This window comes from Staurois parvus, unplaced genomic scaffold (assembly GCF_062004578.1).
Source record: "Staurois parvus isolate SC_StPar_1 unplaced genomic scaffold, SC_StPar_1.0 ptg000414l, whole genome shotgun sequence".
NCBI lineage: Eukaryota > Metazoa > Chordata > Amphibia > Anura > Ranidae > Staurois > Staurois parvus.
In genome coordinates this window covers 1635574-1651268 of record NW_028318210.1, presented here as the reverse complement: position 1 = coordinate 1651268, position 15695 = coordinate 1635574, and the positions used below count along the sequence as shown (strand labels likewise).

The window sequence follows — 15695 nt, the reverse complement described above, 5'->3', positions numbered from 1 at the left end:
TCAGATTTGGCTTTTTGTTTCTCCACTTTGTGTCACACTAATGCAAACAAATAAACACAAGAATGCCTAAACATTTATAATTGCAACAACTTTCTCGGCGAAGTGGTGTATTATGTGACAAATGCAGAGGTGCCAATATTTTTGGCCATGACTGTATGTCAGAGTTAACACAAGAGCCAGAAGAGATGCATTTTCAGAAGGTCATCAGCTCTGGCAGCCTACATGCTATTTTTTTTTTCTCCCAAGAAAGGTTCACTTTAAAGTGGTTCATTTTTAATGTCTGTTCACCCTTCCCCTGTAGGCATCACCAGTGTTTAGTATGTGCAGAAGGGCCTGTAAAGTTGCAGATACATTTTGCACATACTAAGAGCTAGTGAATTTAACAGGGGGTGGGGTCCCAAACATTAAAATTAGACCTTGCATTGTAATGTACCATACTGTAAAATAAAAAATTAAGTTTTGTTTCCTATTTTGTTCAGGTGTTGTGTCCCCAAACAGAGATCCACATGAAGTCCCTCGTCTTCCTGACCCCAATGTAGTTTTCCCTCCAACACCCCGGCGCTGGAATATACAACAAGATTCTGCACTGGAAAGACCCAAAACGTTGGAGTTTGTCCCGAGACCTCGGCCTTCCACCAACAGACAAAGACTTGACTCATGGTGGTTTGTATCTCCAAGCAGGAACCGAGGAGAATCGCCAGCTAACAGCTCATGCACTGAAACCCCCAGCAACATGGACTCCTGTTTTGCCAGCAGTAGTGGAAGCACCGTGGAAGAAAGGCCCGGCTTCTCTGGCTTCATCCCCTTCCATGTGGCACAACCAATAGGCGAACGGACACTACTGGACGTGGATGTAGAAGGCCAGAGTCAAGATAGCACTGTCCCGCTATGCAGAACCAAACTTAAAACCTTCAAAACTACAACCTGTGAACAAAAACAAGAGTTCTGGTCTTAAACCGGCATGTCAACCTGCACCCTGCAGAAATTTGGCACGGCCATGTATTTGCACTGAATGCACTTTGAGGATTCAAAAGATCACTGGAAGGCAATATGAGATTTAGTCATTATGCTGCTTGCGCTGATTACCCTTAAATCTGCCTTTTCATTTGTTAAAGACACTGCAATACTCTAAAGTCAAACATCTACAATCCCCAAGAGCTCCTTATCGGATGCACGAAGTTCAAAGAATTTTATCAGTTTGCCTTTTCTGGGGAAGAATTTGTTGCTGGATTAAAAATGAGCATCCAGATCCAGCATTTTAATTGTCCTGCTGTCATATATGTAAACTCCATTCCTTTGCTTTCTTCTCATTCCAACAGAATCTCCTAGAGCCACTGTTCATTGCTGTGTTCGTTTTTGCTTTCGACTGAAGTGTAGGCAAAAGGCCTTTCTGATATATGCAATGGGTCATATGGTCCCTTTTTTATGGCTTCTGAAAAAGTCATTTCTAATGGCGATATGTGGTTTTGTTTTCCTCAAGTCTTATACACTGAATTGTCCCATTTGTTCTGTATTCTTATCTGAATCAATGCCAAAAGCTATAAACAAATCCACACTGGAGTTAGCACGTTAATCGAAGCAGGTGATTGGCAGAGGATAGAATAACGTGATCTCTGTTCTCATGTCAATTTTGTACCCTACTTTTGCTGTTATGGAGTTGCTCTTTTTAGCTCTCTAACTGCATGGATAGCTTACCAATGAAATGCCAAGCCACCTCAATTTCCTTCTACTTTTTTTAAAATGTGAACTGACTGACTGATCTGCAGTCCATTGCTCTATAACTGATGCTAAAAAAAAAAAAAAAAAAAAAAGTAACATCCCTGGCAACAAACATAGGTAATTGTTCAAGGGGATATAAATCGATCCACTAATCAAGATTTGTCCCCTTCTAACCTCTTCCAGCAATAATGTTAACAAAAGTCCATACGTTCTGCAGTCTTTTTGAAACCGCGCCATCCTCTTGTCATGGTTTATATCATGGTTGTATAAAGTTCGATAGGTATTGGTGGCCCCTATAGATTTTCAGTATTACTGTTCAAGAAGGGCTGCAATCTCCTCCTAATGTGGGGCAGTGCTAAAAATCATGATATTGCCAGTGACCGCAATATGTTTTTACATCTAGGGTCTGGATCAGACTGACGTCCCATTGAGGCCGCCAAATATTTTGTAACATAAGAAAGCTATGTGCAGCATCTCTGTTCAATTTAGGTACATCTAGGTAACCAAGGTGGACAGGATTCTGGCATGTGGCTCTTGTGCCAATCATCAATTACTCTGTGTGTCATCTGAGTTCTTATTATAATATGAACTAAAGCCTAGAACTTCATAGCTTTTGCCTATTCATTTCACAGGAGCATCATTTTAAAATTCTAGTTCTTCCCTGTGTGTTGCCAGTTTTTCAGTATCAATACATGACATTTTTTTTAAATTAAAGTTTTAGTAAATGTTTTAAAAGATAAAGCGTAGATTAGGTACAGTAAAACTCCACTGCTAACAGGGGTGCAGCCCTGTGCATATCTGAATAAACTCTGATATGTCCCAGAAGACCAGTAAAGTAAACAAATTCAAGAGGGCAGTCCACAAACCCAAAAGTGGAGAGAAGTGCCCTACTCAATCAGTAGCAGGCAGATATCAAACATGAACTGAACGAAGAGTTTTAACGATAGTACCAGTTATGTGAAACTGTAAGTGTGCCATAGTACGTTTTACTCAACTCCTGACATTTTGGGCCTTTTGCTTCTAGTTACTTCCAGGCTTAGTCTTTAATGGTCTACATGTAGTTCCTCTCACCAATTTTTACATAAGAACTGGCTTTTTAAAGGTAAACTCCAGGCAAATATAACAATTGTTTCATTTCTGTTTTTATTAACAAATCCTGAATGTATTTTTACATACAACTGCCACAATTAGTTGATATTTAGTATCCGCCTCCTGAAGGTCCCTCAACAACAGACTGGTACACAGAGGGTTGGAACTCTGTCAGCCAGTGGTCTGTTACCTTGCACAGTGCTGTTGGTGTAGCAGAAGAGGAGAGCCTTCCTGGATGGCCTTACTGTTATGCTATTGCTCTTTTGTTGCCCAAACAGGCTGTCTGGGTCCTGGACCAAGCCCTACTGCTTGTGTGTAGTGTGGACTACAGAGGGAGAGAGGTCCAGGACCTTGTTTTTCTGTTTAATGGTGCCTGATTACAAAACAGGCTGAGCAGAATTACAAATTGTATGGCCATTAAGCAGTTCACTTGTATGCATTTCAGCTTTAAGTTCTATGCCTGGCTTTCAGTTTAAAGCTGAACTCCATGATGAGCAAATGTAGTATACATACCTACAATGTGTATTATTACTTGAATCTTGGTATGCTCTATGTATGTATTTTACATCTGAGCAGTAATCTAGTATACAACTTTGACTCTGCAGGAACTTCCTGTAACAACAAAACAAAGACCAGTTGCTGCTACTCTTTGTCCTTGTACACGCTGACTAGTCTTCCACCCCCTCCTGCAGCCCTTCATGTAGTGGGTAGTTTTTAGTCCTTTCCACAACTCTGCTCTCTGGTCAGGCCATATGTAGCACTGTAATGATGTTACTACCACTTTTACAAGGTAATAGCTGGGTTTACAAAGGCATCTAGTGTACACCATGTAGATTAATAGCTTTTGAGGCTATTGAGTGTTCAAAATATTTTCGTGCCTGGAGTTCAACTATAATTATACTTCATCATAGACTCCTGCATTTGACTGCATACCCTATCCATTGGAGTGGATTTCACAGGTTTGATTTTTTTTTTTTAAGGAAGTTTAACTTGCTGTTCCTCAGTTTTTGAATAATTTATAACGTATTTCCAAATTTCATTTTACAGATGATTGATTTTGCGTGTTACTTATGCCATCCAAAAGACAGTTTTTATCTATTCCTTTCTAGACATTACATTGGAATTTATTTTTTTATGTTTTCACCTATTGGTAATGATTTTTAGAAAAAAATGAAAAAACAAAAAGTCTAATCTTTATACTGATAATAGGTCCTATTGGGTACACAACATTCTCATTGCCCTGTTCTGTTACAGGCTAAAAGCAGGATTAATGTGTTTATATGAGCTCATCTGTGCACTATATTTAAATGATTTCATGCTGTGAAGACCTACTCCTTGTGTTCCATTATAAATGCGTTTGTGGCTTATCAAAATCAGCAGTCACTAGATGCCATTGAATAGATTACCTGAAGATACTAATACAGTATTTGAACTCCTTAAAGGAATTTTGAATTTGTTTTTGAAAATGTAGCACTGATATCTAGAAACCAAAATGAATGTGCAGCAGACCAAAATGTGCATTTTTAGTGGGCCTGTAGGACCAAAGCTAAAGTAGAACCCCAGCCAAGCATTTGGGGAAGGTTTAAGACACTAGGTAGGTTTTTATTGTGGTCTGTGCCTCTCTTTGAGCAAGTTTCTACATATATCTGTCTTAGTAATCTGCCTTATTTTACTGGAAAAGAAATTGAAGGGACTCTTCCCAGCAGGGGTTCCCTAGCAGTAAAATCCTGACAGAGGTTTTAACCCTTTTCACTATTTTTAAAAAGTTGTTAGTATTGCGACATATCTCCTCATTGGTAAGATCTCTTGTCCTGATGAACACCATCGCTGCTTCAGGAAATCGGGGAAATCCCCCTCAGTGGTAACACAAACCGCTGTGACAACTTAGCGGGGGTTTTAACCTTTCTGCTCTCTATCTAAGGCCTCATCCACACACTGGACTTCAGCTGCTACTTGAGGCGTCTGGCAGGTTTTTTTTTTGTTTGGTTTTTTTTTTGTACCTGCTTCTTGTTTCTTTTTTGTTTTATTTCCCTCTTTGTACCTGCTTCTAAACTCCTCTGCATATTAACCTAGTTTTCCATGCACACACAAACTGTTAGAAGCATTTAGAAGCAGGAAAGCCACTGCCAGTGCGTCTGAGCAGTAGCGTTTAGCAGAAAAAAATCTTGACGCGTAACCATGTGTTTAATGCTTGGCACATTTAGCGCTTGAGCATTAATTCATTTCATTGGCCAGAATAATTTATTCTGGCCACTGAAATAGGTTAATGCCCAAACGCTTAACGCAGATAAATGCCTTACACACTTTTACAAGCATCGGGTCTTTTAATCCAAAACGCTGCTGCCAGGAGGAGGCTTCTAAGAGAAAAAAGAAACAAAAAACGTCCATCCAGTGTGCATGAGGTCTTAAACTGAAGAAAAAATGGCACAAGGAAAGGAGCAGACTTACTTTATTACCCCCCCCCCCCCCCCCCCCCCAGCAGCATATATTCCTTTTACTCTTCACGTTTGTTCAGCCACCTGAAGCAAAGCAAGCCTTCTGAGTTGCAGTAGTTGTTGCTTACATAGGTTTATAAGTCTATCTAAATGACATGCTGATTGGCCAAGCGTTGTCACATGAAATAAGTCACATGCTCCTTCATATTCAAATGTACTCTTTATCTCCTGCGGCTTCCAGCAGGGGAGTGCAGGAAAGGTAAATTTATGCTGTGAGTACATGGAGGGTAAAGGTAACCTGGTGCTTTGCCTTGCATTGGCCAGCCATCAAGGCCCACTGACAGTGCATGTTGTAGACACAAAAACTAAACTCCAAAACAGGAGAATGTTATCACGTGTATGAGTCTGTTACGAGAACATAAAAACATGAACTGTTAAGGGACTTTAGGGATGACATCTGATTGACATTTGTCATATGCACACTGGAGCACAGTATGCAACAGTGCATCCTGATTTGTGTATTAAAGTGGGAATACACGATTACACATAGGTCGAAATCGTGCCCCACATTAACCAGTCTAGAAAAAAAAAAAATGTTTGTCGGGCAATACGTAGTGTTGACGTCTTCCGTACAAGTGGAAGTGATGCAGTGTTCGTGTGACCTTGTAGCCACGCCCTTCCGGCCAGAACAAGCGATATGCACAACAATTACCAGCAATGAGTATAATATAGTTTATTACATTACCTATATACATAAATAGTGATACATAAAATATAATATGCAGAATTCTGGTTTCATTATCTCATTAGGCCAATCTACTTTTAACATTTGGATTTTTCATTCGTGTTTATGAAGATTCCTTGGACATAAATATCCGGGTGATCTTCTGTTTCCGCTCATGCGTGATAGCGTTTGATATATTATTTTCGTACGACCGTCATACCACCGCATAGAAAATCGGTCGTTCGTATGCAAAACGACAACATTTTTCACTGTTGTTCAACAAGATTTTTTAGTTCACAATATCGTTATCGGTTAAAACATCCCGCTCATCAACAAAGAAAAAATCGTACGATCAGTGGTTCCGCTAAATTTTTCATATGATTTTCTTATCGTGTGTGCTGGGCATTAATCTGTGCTCTCAGGCTAGTGATAGAGGGTGGGGTAATACAAATCAATGAGACATTAAGGAGGCTGCAAGCCTTGATTACTTACAAGCAGTAACCTCATTGAGGCCAACTTTACAATCTGCCTACTTTGACCCCCAGTTAGTACACAAGCCAGTATTAAGAATCCTTTCTGGTGCACAAGGCCTATTAACTCATTGACACTGAGGTACAGGTTACGTTACCACTCTATCCTCAGCATCCACTGGTTCAATTTGTGAACGGCACCTTTTTCCCCTCAGTGGTCAATTTCAAATTAAAGGACAGGTGTGTCTTTACTAAATACTACACACTAACCCTCTCTCCTTAGTCGCCCTGAAACTAAACCAACCCCCATCCCAGCTGCTTGCTTCCCTTAAGATGACTGCAGCCTGCTGATTGTCTACCTTTTTAGGCCAAACTCCTCTTCACCATTGCCTGTACCTCAGCAGTAAGCATTCATCACAGGTTCAGAATATAGTTAAATAAAAATCAGACACTCGTGAGACCGCTGTTTACAAGTTAGTCAGGGATTACTACACATGTGCAGCCAGTGGTAAAGAGCATTTCAGAACTTAATAGCAGAAGATAGAAAAAAATGAATAGTCCAGTAAAACCCAAAATAAACTGTTTTTTGCTGCAATAGTCACCTTCAGTTCAGATTTCCCCTGCAGTTATTTTTTTCTTCTTGATGTAGTCAGTCTGAAGGTCAGTTTCAATCCACTTCCTCTGAGCCCAGGTTGTTCTGTACCAGCCCCAGCCTGTTACTGGGCAGTGAAAGGAGAATCTGCACAGTGATGATCTCTTTGTTACTCTTCCTATCAGCAGGACATTTGCCAGCACATGACCTGAGTGGCTATTATACTTGCCAACATATGACCTGAGTGGCTATTGTACTTGCCAGCACATGACCTGAGTGGCTATTGTACTTGCCAACATATGACCTGAGTGGCTGTTGTACTTGCCAACATATGACCTGAGTGGCTGTTGTACTTGCCAACATATGACCTGCGTGGCTATTGTACTTGCCAACACATGACCTGAGTGGCTATTGTACTTGCCAACATAAGACCTGAGTGGCTATTGTACTTGCCAACACATGACCTGAGTGGCTATTGTACTTGCCAACATAAGACCTGAGTGGCTATTGTACTTGCCAGCACATGACCTGAGTGGCTATTGTACTTGCCAGCACATGACCTGAGTGGCTATTGTACTTGCCAGCACATGACCTGAGTGGCTATTGTACTTGCCAGCACATGACCTGAGTGGCTATTGTACTGCCTTTTCACTCAGACACTCCAGCTCTACTATACAGGGACTGCAGGAGGCTAAAACCATGTCCAATTCAGTTTTGTTAATTTGTATGTTTTTATATCTGCCTTGAGTTCATCTTTAAAGTAAAAATGGCCAGCCTAAAACTTTTCCATTACTTCCTGTCTTGTGAAACCTTTTCCACTGACTGATTGTGAGGGGACATCTCACTGACAGACCTCCTAACAGCAGTAAACCCCAGCAGTTTAGTTAAGGATGCCTAGGGGAGGGTAAGTTGGTGTAGTTTGTTGTAAAGATACAGTTATACTTTGAACTATCTAAAGCCAAAACTTTGTTTCTTTTTAAATAGGGTGCGGGATGGTTAAAATTGTCAGGTTTTTTTTTTCTGTTTTTACTTTGTGCTGTCTCAGCATTTTTAGATTCCACTCACACCAGAGCATTTTGTAGCCCAAAACTCCAAAATGCTCAATATGCAAATTTTCATGGTTTTTAATGGTGCTTGCTCACATTTGAGTGTAGTTTCATTTGGAGCTCAGAAGTAGTGCAAAAAGTGCTCTTTTTGAGCTACAAGTAATAGACTTCAACAGGAGAACACAGGAAGTAAGAGGATATCGTTCCAGTGTAGAGGAAATCCACTTTTAGAAAGCTGTCACTGGAGCAAGTGTCACCATTAATTTTTCCCCTCTATTGCTGTTTTGACGGCAACTCCAAATTTTGTATTTACTCTCACTTTCTGTCCTGGTGACATTGGTGATCAGGTGTTCCCTAATAGGTACACAGACAGCAATAGAAAAAAAAATGTAAAAAAAACCCTGAAAATGGTTCTAACCAGTGTTAATTTTGTCAACGAAATTAACAATTTTTTTGTCAAATAAAATACGAAAAAATCTAAAACCATTCAGATGACTAAAATACGACTAAAATTAAAATGGCATTTTAGTCAATAGACTTATTAAAACTAAATCAAAATTTGACGTCAAAATGAATACTGGTTATATATCACAACAGCTAAATATGTGTCTGTAGTGTATCTAATACCAGAAAGAAATATTAGAGTTTACTCCAGGAGTACAGGTGAAACTCTAAAAATTAGAATATCGTGAAAAAGTTCATTTATTTCAGTAATGCAACTTAAAAGGTGAAACTAATATATGAGACTCATTTCATGCAAAGCAAGATAGTTCAAGCTGTGATCTGTCATAATTGTGATGATTATGGCTTACAGCTCATGAAATAGGCTGAGTCTATCTCATATATTAGTTTCACCTTTTAAGTTGCATTACTGAAATAAATGAACTTTTGCACGATATTCTAATTTTTCGAGTTTCACCTGTGTATGAGTTTGAAAATTGTAGGGAAATGCTTAAGTAATACATTACAATTTAACTAAACCCATTAGTCGACTAAAATACGACTAAAACAAAAATGGCATTTTAGTCAGACTATGACTAAATTGAAATTTTACGTCAAAATTAACACTGGTTGTAACCTCTCCTCACCCACTCTAAATCTAAAAAGTAAGTTTTGCCTTTAGTTATATTTTGCCATTTAAAAGGTGTCCTTAACGTACATAAAAATACACAGGTTGTAGTAAGCCTATAAGCAGTCACAGGTACTTTTTTTTTTTTTTTTTTTTTTTATATGCATAATTTTTCTGGGTCATAGACTCAAACTACTTAATTGATGCTGGCTATACACTAGTCAAAAAATCATTGTAACTTGATTTTGAATAGTGAACACTCGGTCATGAGAGCAAACAATATTGCCATCATGTAATGACCGAATTTAGAACAATAAATCATTCAATGGACCTAAATGGATAATTTTTCCATTTTGTTTTGCCACATATGCGAAATAAGAACAGTTCGATTTTTAACGGGCGAGAAACACATTGACATTTCAGTTTATCATCTGTTTGGCAGTAGTTTCCCAACTTTTTTTTCTTCAATTTTTTTTTTTTGTCTCAAAGTCAAAACTATTTTTCTATTTGTGCCCATTTAATTGGGCGAGAAACAAATGCACTGTCCAAGTGATGGATTTTCTAATGATTTTTCATCTCGTTTATAGCCATCTTGAAGATTGGCCATACATGGTTTGTTTTTCTTTCTTCATTCAGCTAACAGGCCACATAAATGAAGTTGATGGAGGATCCCCCTGCTGTGGCATTGTATTTTGATAGCCAGACTTGCTGTGGTCAGAATGCCGCGTTCATTCAACACAAGTCTATCAAACAACTTCTGTGGAGTGGGTATGGTCACACTCTGATCAACATTTGGCCAGTCTCCGCTGAGTTGAGCAATGTATGGCCAGCTTAAGTGGGGTCACCATGACAGCCAGGGATCTAGTGATTGCGGGAGAGCAATGACCGCCACCAATTTTAATGTAAGCATTTTCCATGCGAGTCCTTTGAATTGCATTCTACAATACTCCTAGAATGTATCAGAAACTTCCTCTACAATTCAGTTCTTCAGTCCTGTTTTGTATCAAACCTAGAGCTTTTTTTTTTTTTGTTTAAAGAATTTTATCTCTGATTATTTCTGGTCTTAGATAATGTAGGAATGTCCGCTTTACTCTCTCCTCAAAATAGAGAAGGGAGTCTTCATTCCAAAGGTGTTTCTCTGTTTGTAACTTACAACTGGCAACAAGTAATGGAATTTATTACTAATACTGACCTTCATATCTTTATGAGCTTGTTGGACATCCCACTCCAAAACTATGTGCATGAATGCTGAGCCGCCCTCCTCCCTTGCAGTTGTAACAACTTTCACTCTTCTGGGAAGGCCTTTCACAGGGTTTTGGAGAGTGTCTGTAGGAATTTGTGCCCATTCAGCCAAAAGAACATTTTGTGAGGCCGGGTACTGATATTCGGGTACTTGTCTTGCAATTGGCTTCCCTGTTAATTTACAAAGTTGTTTAGTAAAGCTGAGTTCAGGGCTCTGTATAGGTTCCTAAACAATATGATAGTGTGACAAGAACACACCTATCTGAAAAAGAAGGTTTCTAAAGGATCCACGCGGAGTAGTATGAATTCAAATGAATTTAACAATACTTTATTTGATCACATAGATCATGGGGAGGTTAAACATGAGCACGGTGTACATATGAAAAAAATAAAATCATGTTTAAAAACACTTAGCGTCTTCAATTAAGGGTCATCTTAGCCAACAGAGCATCATATAAGGCAGAGTAGTGTAATGATGGAGTAGTTATCCTGGATTTCCGTAGGTTTCCTGCTTAATATTTGTGTGAACCGTATATTCAGTGGGTGTGTTCCCAGTATATATCAGGGACCTCCTGGAATGTACAAGCTGGAACACAAAAATACATGGTATGTATCTAGCAATATGGAAACCAAATCACATCCAAAATTTACCAGGCCTCCCTCCACAATAGTCAATGGATGCTGCTGTTACCTTCTCAGAGGTGAGACTATCATACCCGCCTCTCAAATGTAGGGACTTCCTGGATAGCCACCCCAAATCCATTTGGGGTGGCTATCCAGGAAGTCCCTACATTTGAGAGGCGGGTATGATAGTCTCACCTCTGAGAAGGTAACAGCAGCATCCATTGACTATTGTGGAGGGAGGCCTGGTAAATTTTGGATGTGATTTGGTTTCCATATTGCTAGATACATACCATGTATTTTTGTGTTCCAGCTTGTACATTCCAGGAGGTCCCTGATATATACTGGGAACACACCCACTGAATATACGGTTCACACAAATATTAAGCAGGAAACCTACGGAAATCCAGGATAACTACTCCATCATTACACTACTCTGCCTTATATGATGCTCTGTTGGCTAAGATGACCCTTAATTGAAGACGCTAAGTGTTTTTAAACATGATTTTATTTTTTTCATATGTACACCGTGCTCATGTTTAACCTCCCCATGATCTATGTGATCAAATAAAGTATTGTTAAATTCATTTGAATTCATACTACTCCGCGTGGATCCTTTAGAAACCTTCTTTTTCAGATAGGTGTGTTCTTGTCACACTATCATATTGTTTAGTATGCTGTCCCCTGGGTTTATGTATCCACACTTGTACAAGTGAGTCGGAGAGGTGCTTATGACATTAACAATTAGTGTCATTTTTGGTGGCTTGCTTTTGCTTTATTGCTCTGTATAGGTTCCTTAAGTACCTCCATGTCCATGTACATACAGTTTAAATTGCAATAAAACATACAAATTTCTGCTTTATAAATTGCAATGTAATGTTAAATGTCACCAAACGTATTCCCCCTTCAGAGGTTTTTTGGCTGACTCCATGGTTTTAAAAATCTGTTTGTCACAACCAACATATAGACCAGTAATGGACATATAATCTTTAAGTACTGCTGGTTTGTTTAAGCGGCAAGTTAATGGGTTTTGGTCCATTTTGCTTTAACTTTTTTTAAGTTTGCACATTTTATAGTGTTTTTCTTTTCTGTTGACATTATTTTGCAAATATCTCCTATGTAGTACATCCATGACACCCAGTCTGAAAAGCTTGTTGGGCTTGGTAAAAGAAAAGCCCAGTACTGCCTGCATTGTTTCTGACTGCCTTTGTGTTGTAACCAGCTTATCCAGATGATCCAGTGTCTTCTATGGGAAAGGGAGGAAGGGGTTGTTGTTTCTCTTACTTTGCAGTCTGTGCAATCCAATTTCTCTTGCTTTTCAGGCCTGTATCACAGGTCAGCTATAGAAAAACAAGCAACTAGTATTTTCAGAAGTGTATCAACAATAGCTGCCTCCATATCTTCTCAGGACAGGTTTTCTTTAGCTCTGACAGCTGTTAGGGCCAATTCAAGCTTGCAGTGCTTACATCTGTGGAGGAAATGCCAACTAAGATCATATGACATGGGATGATGAGTCCCCTAGTCTGAGCTTTGTTATAAGGGTCCAAAAAAACACTGTATACCTTAGAGGGTATGTCCCTATGTGTCCCCAGTCCTTAGAGGGATGTGTCATTTAGGGCAGAATGAAGGTGTTGGTGTAGAATCCCAGCCTACCCACTGATATATTCACCTTTCCCCTGCTTTCTCAGCTAGTGAAAGTCCCCACGATTCAGGGTATGGAGGAGCATGGAACAACCTCTCATGTGACAGTACAAGGGTCTAGTAACCAATCAATAGGCCCAAGCATGGTCACATGAAGGAAGGAGTGACATCACTGCTCTCCATAGTTCCAATACTGTATTTTGGTACCAGCTTTAACAGAGGAAGGAACATTGGGGAAGCATCGGCGAGGTGAGGATTAGCGAATCGGAGGGCCCCCATTTACGCAAAGATGAGCACAAATCTAAAGACTCTCTGAATGATTTGACTCCTTGATTTAAAAAACAAAACATAAAAAAAAACCCACCTTTATAGGAAATGCTGTTACAGCCAATCAGGTGTTTGCTACAAAAACACATAGGAGATATGATGGGTTATTTTTCATATACCAGTCTTCTCTTAGAAGTCATTGTCCAATACTGGATATTCATTAAGAATTTTATTTGTATCTATGTAACCATAGTTTTGTTGTTAGTTTACGATCGTGTGTGCTGGCATCACAGTTACGGTATGTGGCAGTAACTATCTGCACTGAAGCGAGGAAATTACTGTTTTTAAAATGGCCAAATGACATAATCTTCAACATGTGTGAGTGATTCTGGTGCCAGATAGAAATATTCCTAGGCCAACATGTCAAACATATCTTAAAGCACTCCACTGAGTTCAGTTTGTATTGTATTTCCACATAACATAACTTTTATTATAAATGTAAAAAATACATCTGTTTTTACACACTTTGTTATGGTGCCTCCCAGTGCTTCAGCTATGCATATATGCAGACATTTGAATTTTAGCTTTGTTGTAGCCGCTATGCCTTCTCCCCATGTGACTGCTGAGCAGATCTGAACCACGAAAAAAAGATCAGCACAGATTAGTGAAACACATCATTGTGGGAGGTGTCAAAGCATGGACTGCATATTCGCAGTTTTGACATTAATTGAAAGTGGGTAAAAATTTAATTTTGTAAAATGTAGGGACCAAATTTTACCAGTGAAGTAGGTACTGCTCACCACAGGACACTGCAGTAAATACTCCACGCTTTACCTTTATGGTCCCCCCCTCCCCATTCTTTTCACCCAGTTGAATTTGATTTAATTAATTTTTCATAAAAAATTGGCATGCTCTCACAATGCAGAGAGCACAACAGAGAGCCAAATATTTCTGAAAAATGCTATGGTCATAGTAAGGCCATATATAAACCAGTCCCAATGGTGAGTCCAAAAAGTCCTCGTAGTTTTATGCATTCTTGAATGTTTTGACTTTGATTTTATTCTAGATTGTATACTATTATGGAGAAAGATTAAGGTTTGTTTCTTGAGTTTTAATACTTGAAAAATTCCATGTTTAATTAGCAGGCGATCTTCCTAGAACAAACCCTACTAAAAAAATGGAAATTTTAGTAGAAACTGCAGGTTTGATTTTCTTTTTTTTTTATTATTTTCAGAATATGTGATTCTGATTGAAAGTATAGCGCTTGTATCTTCCAATATTTGAAATGGGTAATCTCTGATACACCAGTAACTACCAATCCCAGCATGCCCCAACCACTAGCCCTTATTTCCTTAACAGCTGGAGGACCACAGATTACCCATGCTTGGTTGTCTGTATTCAAAGTAGTATTATTTGTGCACTGACCTAAATGTTGTTTGTCAAATCTACAGGTATTGTAAGATGATATTGCGCATAGCGCCTTTGAACAAACACCTTTTTGTTTGTCTGGATTGTTAAGAGAACAAGAAAAGCTACATGTGTTAATTTACTAGTGTATCATGTAAATGTATGTGTATATGTATATATTTCAGTCTATATTGCTGTCTCTGCCTGTCAGGCATTGCCTCAGTCTATAATGCATTGCTATCTCTGTCTATATCATGCATACATACAGTATTTAGCATGGCTTTTTTAATACATGTTTTTTTTTTTATTAAAATAAAGTCCTTTATAGTAAGCTTGTACTTTGCCCATGCAGGGCAAAGTAACAGGTACACTTTAATGATGGCCCACCAGCTGCAATACTTGCCTTTAACTCCTCTCCTTGCACCACTCTAGCTGCCCATAGTGAAGATTAACCCTGTATAAATTCCAGGTTGTGACCTGCTTACATGGGGCTGAGGAAACTCTACCTATTCCTATGGTAAAGCTTTGCGTGTCCAAGTACCAGTGCTTTCACATTGGAAGGAGTAAGTTGCATGCTTGCCAATACCCGAAAAGACCAGCTGTTGTTCTTCACTCCCAGCAGCTAAATGGAGCCAGAGAGGAGCAAATGCAAGATATGTTAGCTGGCATGGAAGTGAAACTGTTGATTTTGCCCTGCATGGTTAAATCACAGGTTCATTTTAAAGAGGGTTCTTAAAGCGGTATTAAACCCAAAAGCAAACATTTTAAAAAGAAAAAAACCTCCTCGTACTCAGTCATGGGAGATGGGGATATTTAATGTGCCCAAAGCAAAATTCACAAAAATCATTCCAAAAAACACATTTTTATTTTTACATTGAAAAGGATTTATTTTCATAAAAACAAATGTCAGCTGAAATTGTGACGTTCAGTGTGTACAATAGGATCAACATGCATAAGAATCCGTGAATCTTTGCCCACTGTCTTGGAGACTCAATGCACTTATATATCCATTTGTCCCAATTTGCAATTATTTGATTATCCATAGGGGCTTTGAGGTTGTTGGGCTTCTGTACAATATGTAATTTTGGCTTTATATTTATTTTTTTTATTGGTTGTATATTATATATTTCTTTTTACGTTACCTCCCTCCCCTCCTTTCTTTTTTTTTTTTTTTTTTTTTTTTGTGTGTACAGGGATGATTTTTAGCTTCTGATAGCTGTCATATGACCTCCAGCTTTGTTAGATACCACTTGTGGAGATGGACAACTAATTAATTTTTTTTACTCTGTTCTTTGTATTTGTGTGCATTCTTATATGCGCTGGATTCTGTTGGATTAGACCAAATTTCAGTTCAGCATTGTGATGGAGTGACT

At 38.8% G+C, this 15695-nt stretch overlaps 1 protein-coding gene and 2 long non-coding RNA genes across 3 annotated transcripts in view; 2 read left to right on the top strand and 1 right to left on the bottom strand.

Annotated features, from left to right (window-relative positions):
- The window catches only part of MAP3K9 (mitogen-activated protein kinase kinase kinase 9), a 111631-nt gene extending 110373 nt beyond the window's left edge, over window positions 1-1258 (top strand). The window contains exon 11 of the mRNA XM_089686841.1: window positions 480-1258. Coding sequence (XP_089542967.1) covers window positions 480-955 — 476 coding nt within the window. The 3' untranslated portion in view covers window positions 956-1258. The remainder of the gene's footprint in view (window positions 1-479) is intronic.
- A 9434-nt stretch (window positions 1259-10692) lies between these two features.
- LOC149454923 (uncharacterized) lies at window positions 10693-11141 on the bottom strand. Its single transcript, XR_016314142.1, has 2 exons — window positions 11078-11141; window positions 10693-10972 (listed from the first exon to the last, which is right to left on the bottom strand). It is a non-coding gene; the product is annotated as an uncharacterized LOC149454923 (long non-coding RNA).
- A 10-nt stretch (window positions 11142-11151) lies between these two features.
- Window positions 11152-11600, top strand: LOC149454922 (uncharacterized). Its single transcript, XR_016314141.1, has 2 exons — window positions 11152-11215; window positions 11321-11600. It is a non-coding gene; the product is annotated as an uncharacterized LOC149454922 (long non-coding RNA).
- The last annotated feature ends 4095 nt before the right edge of the window (window positions 11601-15695 follow it).